Source organism: Octopus bimaculoides, chromosome 13, assembly GCF_001194135.2.
Source record: "Octopus bimaculoides isolate UCB-OBI-ISO-001 chromosome 13, ASM119413v2, whole genome shotgun sequence".
NCBI lineage: Eukaryota > Metazoa > Mollusca > Cephalopoda > Octopoda > Octopodidae > Octopus > Octopus bimaculoides.
The window spans coordinates 25,070,398-25,078,749 of record NC_068993.1 but is presented as its reverse complement, the minus strand read 5'-3'; the positions used below and the strand labels follow the sequence as shown (position 1 = coordinate 25,078,749).

The 8,352-nt window shown below is 37.4% G+C and overlaps 1 protein-coding gene across 1 annotated transcript in view; it reads left to right on the top strand.

Annotated features, from left to right (window-relative positions):
• The window catches only part of LOC106883741 (COMM domain-containing protein 8), a 67,168-nt gene that overhangs the window by 29,976 nt on the left and 28,840 nt on the right, over positions 1 to 8,352 (top strand). Inside the window, exons 2-3 of the mRNA XM_014934856.2 lie at positions 1,882 to 2,043; positions 3,252 to 3,407. Of these exons, the coding sequence (XP_014790342.1) occupies positions 1,882 to 2,043; positions 3,252 to 3,407 (318 nt within the window). The remainder of the gene's footprint in view (positions 1 to 1,881; positions 2,044 to 3,251; positions 3,408 to 8,352) is intronic.

Sequence of the window (8,352 nt, the reverse complement as noted above, 5' to 3'; positions counted from 1 at the left end):
TACACACAGTGAAAAATATATAAATACTATTGAAAGAAGATTCTGAAGAAAAAAATGTCTGATAAAACTGGAACTCTAACACAGAACTGAACTACACACAGTGAAAAATATATAAATACTATTGAAAGAAGATTCTGAAGAAAAAAATGTCTGATAAAACTGGAACTCTAACACAGAACTGAACTACACGCAGTGAAAAATAGCGTAAATCTGTGTGAAGGATTTGAGTCAGGTTGCTATGTGTTAATAGCGCTACCAGTAAACGATGTAGACTGGTACTACCTGCAGCATTCTGAAGAGAAAAATAATTCTGTATGTGGAAGAAAAAGAAATGAAACAAAAAGAAAAAAATGCTGTGTGAAAGAAGAAAAAAAAACCTCAAAGGGGGTAGGTGTTGTGGCAGACACCCCCGAGTGGGCTGTTTCACTACCAATAAATGGTGGACAGACACAGCAAGCAGTGTCAGTCGGTGAGGTACACCATATGGGTCAGTCACGCAGATGATGAAATACGTTGTCATAATGCAGGACATACCAATATAACATTTCAGTTACCAATAAACTTTCAAATAATGAAGCACTGCACTGATATTTGATGGCAAATATGTAAATACTTTACTTTTAACAGCTCTACAGATGCAAAATACTTCTGCACTTGCTTCTTTAGTAAAGTGTATTTGGCACCTTAAAAACAATACTGCAAGCTTGTTGATTCAGTAGCCTAGCAGCAACTGGTCTTTGATTACAAAGACACTGAATGTGTACGAAATAGTTACAGACATACTCATGTATTTTTATAATTTCTTGTAAGATTTGCAAAAATCCTCCAGAAGTGTAAGTTGACCAGGTATTATTGTTCTGGACAAAGGGCAAAAAAGAATGCATCATCATAAATATGGCTATATCTACAGGCTGAATGTAGCAGTCAATGAACTGAAGAAAATACCAGGATTTGGCTCGGGAAATGTGAAGACTGTGGAAGGTTTCAAGAAAAGTAATCCCAGTTGCATTTTCAAAATACCCACATATCCATGTGTGATGTAACTTTTTTCTACTCTCAGAGAGAGGCTTTTTCATTGTCCATCGTGTAATTTGTATTGTTGTCAGTCTGATATTCCAGATTCATTATCATTATTACCCTACTCACTATTTCCATTATTGTCTCTTCTATTATCTTTCATCTCCAGCATGCCTCTTGTTCACCTAGTATTTATCATTGATTCACAATACATGTCCATACTAGTGCAATCATCTACTCCTGACATTCATGAAAAGACACTTTTTCAGCAAATTTCTTTCTCTCTAATTGACTGAGAGTGTTATCTCTCACTTGCAAACAAATGCCTCATATTCTGCTGGAAGAACCTGAATGCTGCTGTAGAATTACCAGATTTATTTTTTTATGATTGTGAGATACAACTGTCTCAAAACCTTGGATGTAGTTATTAACAATGATCTGTCATTAGTGCCACAAATATGTTTTGTATTACTTCTGGTTCCTCCTTTTATTTCTTGTAAGAAAAAACATTTATGTGTTGGCAACCAGAACATAAAGAACTCTCTATAAACCGAAGTGAGTTGTCCATGCTGTTGTCTAGCTCTGGGTCAACCCTGATTGAGTAGACTAATAACCAAAAGCATTCCAGCTATGACCATCTCATTATTTTCTAATTATAGGACTATATTGCACAGTGTGTAATTTTTAAGACAGTAGAGTGGGATTTGAGAGAATTTAGCTTCACTTTGATCAACTACAAAGAGAAGCTCTTTCATTCCTCTTCATGTGTAATTTCTACTGTAGTTAGTCTAGCAGTCCAGATTAATAATTATCATCATCATTGTCTCTTCTATTTTCTTTAAATTTATTGTTTTTATTTTTCAGCTTTTTCATGGTATCATTAGCCAACTGTATAAAGATAGTCGTTATATATTGCATTACAAAGACTATAGTAGTGTGTGGAATATACAACAGTTTTGGCAGGTGTGTGATGGCTGTGAAGAGTTGGTACTAACTGCTGGTAAAGAGTCTTGGACAAAAGACCAGGTGAGGAAATGGAATCATTCTCTTTTATATTTATTTCTTTAACCCTTTAGCATTCAGATTATTCTGTCAAATGTGATACTTATTTATTCATATTGTTTTGAACTAATCAAGCATTATCTTGTTGCTTCAAGATTTTGATGATGCGATTGTTTATTTTTAGAATAACATTACAGGGTAGATGGAAGAGGCCAGATCTTTGAACATAAAAGACGTAGAATAATTTGGCTGGATATGGCCGGTTTAAATGCTAAAGGGATAAATATGGGAGTCAGTCATTGTCACAAGTTCAAACAAGACTACAGTCATTTGTTCTGCTACTCTGAGCATTTATGGTACTGTTGCATTAGTTTGCTTACCTCTGGCTGCCTATGGAAATAGTTGTTACTCCCATTCTTGGTAAAGTGGTTTATGGCAGCAAGTGTATCTAATTGTAGTGACAACTACAGTAGTTGTTTGTCTCTAAACTCTTTAGCAACTGAATTCGTTATTAAATTTCATTTCCTATCCCCCTTCAATTGATGTTTCTGAAAAATGCCTGAACACCATACCTTCCTACTTCCTAAATATTTATGTGAGAAAACCCTCTTTATACACTTATTTGAAAATTAGGACCCTTACTATTCATATGTGAAGGCAAAATGATTGAATACTTAAGGTATTAAACTATATCCTCAATGACTCTTGGTTCAAATTCACTGCAAGTGTTTTGTTGCTTCACTTTTCCTCATTTCAGTGAACTCCTCTGGAATAGGTACCAGATCATACTGCAATTATTACCTTCAGTATGCCAGTATCTTATTGAGCAGGAAATTTATCTTTCATTCACTTCATGTCATTAGAATGCAGTTAACTTAGCACTGGACTTTGGAAGCACTTCTGGAATTAAAATGCATCTACAGATTTATATATAATCCATATTGTTGGTTGAATTATACATGTAAAATAGTTAAGATAATGTGTTTGTACCAATTATATGTCCAAGTTTTCATCACAATGTAAATTGAATGAGCCTATAGAACCCTGCCTCTAAGCATCATTTCATATAAATGATCAAACTAAGATCAATGCTAATATTATTACTCCTGAATCTGCCCTACATTCTTGCTACATTTCTTCATCCAACCCATGAAGTTTTAATAGTTTGGTCCCCAAATAAAGAGCCTTTATGTGGATGCTATGTTAAATCCTATTTTAATTTTCTACTGCAGATATTTAGTTATGTTGGTGACACAGTTCCAGATGAGTACAAGCAAAGTATCTTTGAGGTGATAGACTGCCGTAGGGAAGACATTGTGGAACAGTTGCTTGCAAAGACAGACAGCATCTCAGAGAGGGAACTACATAATTTTGACTGGAAAGTTAATGTAAGTTATCTTCACCCACAAATTTTATTGGAATATTCTGTCATTGACAAACACTCTTTTTGTAACCATTATTGTTGTTGTTGTCAGCATCCTCACCATTATTGTTGTAGAGCTGGCACTTACAATAAATTTTTTTTTTTACCTAAATGTCCTTTTTGTGTATTAATGAAAAGCTTGTAGTAGCAGTAGCTTTAATGAACTTAAGGAACAATTAATCAAAATTGACAACAGAATATGACTGTTTGTAGATGGATATTCTACAAATGTCTGTATGTCTATGTATGCATGTTAGTATCTATCTATCTCTCTATCTATCTATCTCTCTATCTATCTATCTCTCTATCTCTCTATCATGGGCAAATGGGACACTATCTTGAAGAATTTTTAGCTGAATGAATCAATCCTAGTATGTTTATTCTTTTAAGATTGGTACTTATTCTATAGGCTTCTTTTGCCGAACCGCTAAGTTATGGGGACATAAACACACCAGCCCCAGTCATCAAGTGGTGGTGGGGAACAGATAGAAAGAGAGAGAGAGAGAGAGAGAGAGAGAGAGAGAGAGAGACATACACACACACACATATGATAGGCTTCTTTAAGTTTCTGTCTACCAAATCCACTCACAAGGCTTTGGTCAGTCCAAGGCTATTTTGGAAGGCACTTGCCCATGGTGTCGTGAACTCGGAACCATGTGGTTGAGAAGCAAGCTTCTTACAATACAGTCACATGTGTGTTTGTGTGTCACATAAGTACCTGTGCTGGTGCCACCTAAAGAGTGTCTGTGCTGATGCCATGTAAAAAGCACCCAGTACACTCTGTAAAGTAGTTGGCATCAGGGAGGGCATCCAGCTATAGAAATCATCTCAAAACAGACGATTGGAACCTGGTGCAGCTTGCCAGCTCCTATTTCTTTTTACTGCCCCCAGGGGGCTACACACAGAGGGGACAAACAAGGACAGACAAACGGATTAAGTCGATTATGTCGACCGCAGTGCGTAAGTGGTACTTAATTTATCGACCCCGAAAGGATGAAAGGCAAAGTCGACCTCGGCGGAATTTGAACTCAGAACGTAGCGGCAGACGAAATACCGCTAAGCATTTCGCCCGGCGTGCTAACGCTTCTGCCAGCTCCTGTCAAACCATCTAACCTATGCTAAGCATGGAAAATGGATGTTAAATGATGATGATGATGATTTTGGTGAGATGATTGCAAATCCCTGATTCCCATTCCATGTCTTGTCTTCATTCTATTTTCTTTTAGTGTATGTGGAATATTTTTATTATTTAGTTATCAGAAGAGGTGCAGTACCTGAAGCTGTTTCCCACCTCCTGGGTGGGGATTAATAGAGTCCAGGTTCAGTTTTGAACTCTTGAAGTTTGGTGGCTTGACACCATAAAAGGAAATTGGTTCAGTTGTATTTTGTGTGTGCTGTGTTCACAGCTAAAAAAAACTGATGTTATTTTGTGAATAACAGAAAAAGGAACTCTCACAAAATCACATGACCTATCTTTGTATATCTTTTATTAGCCATTCTATAATGTCTTATAAGTTTTATTTTAAACTCAAGATTCATCCAAATAATGATTCGATTATCATGAATTGTTCTCAGTCTTATTTGGTTTTAAATATTTTGAGTCCTTTTGGTGGTGGTGGTGGTGGCGGTGGCGCAGACAGCTGCTGTGGCAGTTGTTGTTGCTTATCTCCAGGTTTGCCCTGACTGATCATGCCTATGATTAAAGCAGACCATGACACTACCATCCCTACATTGTCCCTTTACATTTTTAAGAAGGAAAGGTGCTAGATAAGTAAACTGGGTTGCTATGTTTTGCAGGCCAAGCAACTACATAAAAGCTCATTCATTGGCTCTGTGTGTGTGTGTATGTGTGTGTGTGCATTTGTGTGTGTGTCTTACATTTTAAAATGGATGTGGCTGCAACACAACCAACTGATAACAGTAGAACAACAAATGCTATGGCACTTTTAAATGGTACAAGCTAGATTTCAACTCTGGAATAATGAATCAGTTGTCAAGGACTTTAAGTATATAGCCACCATATAGTCACCTTCCTGCAAACATGAAAGCAAAAGAACTGAAGAAAAAGGAAGAAAAATACAAAGAAAGATAAAAGAAAGTTTGACTTGATTAATGAGCTAATATCCTCATTATCATTGACTGTGTGCCTTTGTATATATGAAATCTGTATGCATGAGTGTGTATGTGACTTTCTCTCAGTTTTAAAATCTCTCTATGTAGTCTATTATCTACCCCCATTTTATTCACTTTTCTGTCTCTTTTATTCCTTTCTTCTCTACCTCTTTCTTATAAACATGCTGCATATATAAACTTGATGGGGGAGAGGAGAGAATGTTTTGAAAGGTGTTCAACATGCACACTTCTGACTAACATATTCTCAGTTAAATTTGAAAGATTATGATTGGTCAGAAGCAAGATCAGAACTTTCTTACTTTAAACATATTTCATTATAAAATGTTTCTGTATTTATTATATCTAGCCACCTCATTGTCACCTGTTTCTATTCTTTCCTCATTATATCTCTGTCTTTCTTTTTTTCCTCTTTGTTTCTTTCTCTTATAAATGTACTCTGTTTATACCCCCATCACATTTTGGGACACTATACACATCCATCCACCTTACCACATTAAAACAAGAAGGCTACAATGTGGAAATGCATGGCTCAGTGGTTAGAGCATCGAGCTCACAATCATTAAGTAGTGAGTTTGATTCCCAGCCCGGGCTGTGTGTTGTGTTCTTGAGCAAGACACTTTATTTCACGTTGCTCCAGTTCACTCAACTGCAGAAATGAGTTGCAACATTATTGGTGCCGAGCTGTATCGGCCTTTGCTGTTCCCTTGGATAACATAGGTGGGGTGGAGAGGGGAGATTGGTATGCGGATCTTCCATAAACAACCTTGCCCAGATTTGTGCTTCAGAGAGTAACTTTCTTATCCCATAGTCATTCATGATCGAAGCAGCTCTTTACCTCTTTTACCTTTGCAATGCAACTTCAAGAGAACTTTTTGCTATAACCCTCTACATAGTGCTATGGATGCTGTTTCACTCCCAGTCATTCAGAATACTTTTCCAACCTCCATCCCTATCTCTGCTCACTTAGCAGAGTCAACCTGTATTCCAAGCTACATCAGCTCATTACCATGATTCTCATTCCGTAGCTAAGGCCCTCCCCAACTTCGAAAGAATGTATGATCAGGCACAGGGCATGACTGTGTGATAAGAAGTTTGCTTCCCAACCACATTGTTCTCGGTTCAGTCCCTTAAGCAAGTGTCTTCTATAGCCTCAGGCCAACCAAAGACTTTTGAGTGGATTTGGTTGATAGGAACTGAAAAAAACTCATCGTTTATATATATATGTGTGTTTGTTTGTGTGTATGTTTTTGTGTCTGTCCTCCTCCCCCCACCCTAACCCCACTGTTTGACAACTGGTGATGGTGTTTACATCCCTGTGACTTAGTGGTTCGGCAAAGAGATCGATAGAATAAGTGCCAGGATTTAAAGAATAATAATAATAAATCCTAGGGACAATTCATTCTACTAAAAATTCTTCGTGGTGGTGCCCCAGCATGTCTGCAGCCCCACAACTGAAACAAGTTAAAGATAGAAGATAAAAGTTGTGCACTCCACAAGATGCAATGCAGGCTATCCACTTAGGAGGGTAGTAATTCCAAATTGGAACTGATATAAATTAGAGAAGATGGATCTTGTTAAGTTTCTTTCGGCCATTGAAGTTTTTTGAGTTTACACCAGATTATTTTCAAAATATAATTTTGACGTAGTTACATGCATTTAAAAGTAGGTAATTTTAGCCTATCAAAAGCCTCCATTGTTGACATTATTGTTTATGCTGATCTCCATTGCTATGGAGATCAACATATGTGAAACCTTTACGTGGTCCATTGCCATGGAGATCAACATATGTGAAACCTTTATGTGGTCACTCGATCTGCTACAAATAGCAGCCAAATCTTCTTTAAACTACTTTATCCATAACATCTGAAAAACAAAGAAGATAAATATTTATTTCTATTTTATTTCTTTGCTTGAGGTATGCCCAAAACTTTTTCACTTATTGGATGTTATAAATAACATTTAAATTTGTCAATCTCTAGGGATGTAATCTTTTATCAATTCACGATCCTTAAAACATTTACTAGGCACAACAGATCGATATTATTTGTACTTTCTTTTCTGTTATGATAAAATTGTAAACAAACGCACAAACATACCTATGTGGTAAGAAGTTTGCTTCCCAATCACATGGTTTGGGGTTCAGTCCCACTGCATGGCACCTTAGGCGAGTGTCTTCTGTTATAGATTTGGGCTGACCAAAGCCTTACTAGTGGATTTGGTACACAGAAACTGAAAGAAGCCTGTCATATACATCCATATATATATATCTGTATGTGTGTTTTTGTGTCTGTGTTTGCCCCTATCACCATCACTGCTTGGCAACGAGTACCAGTGTGTTTACATCCTTGTAACTTAGCAGTTTGGTGAAAGAGACCAATAGAATAATTACTAGGTTTTAAAAAATAAGTACTGGGGTTGATACATTTGACTAATGACTGAAACAAGTAAAAGACAAGATTGGTAGTCCTCGCTGTCGTCGTCGTCGTTTAACGTCCGCTTTCCATGCTAGCATGGGTTGGACGATTTGACTGAGGACTGGTGAAACCAGATGGCTACACCAGGCTCCAATCTGATTTGGCAGAGTTTCTACAGCTGGATGCCCTTCCTAACGCCAACCACTCAGAGAGTGTAGTGGGTGCTTTAACGTGTCACCCGCACGAAGGCCAGTCAGGCAGTACTGGCAACGGCCATGCTCATCTCGCTCAAAAAACCTCATGTGTCACCCGCACAAGAGCCAGTCCAGGGGCACCGGCAACGATCTCGCTTGAAAATCCTAC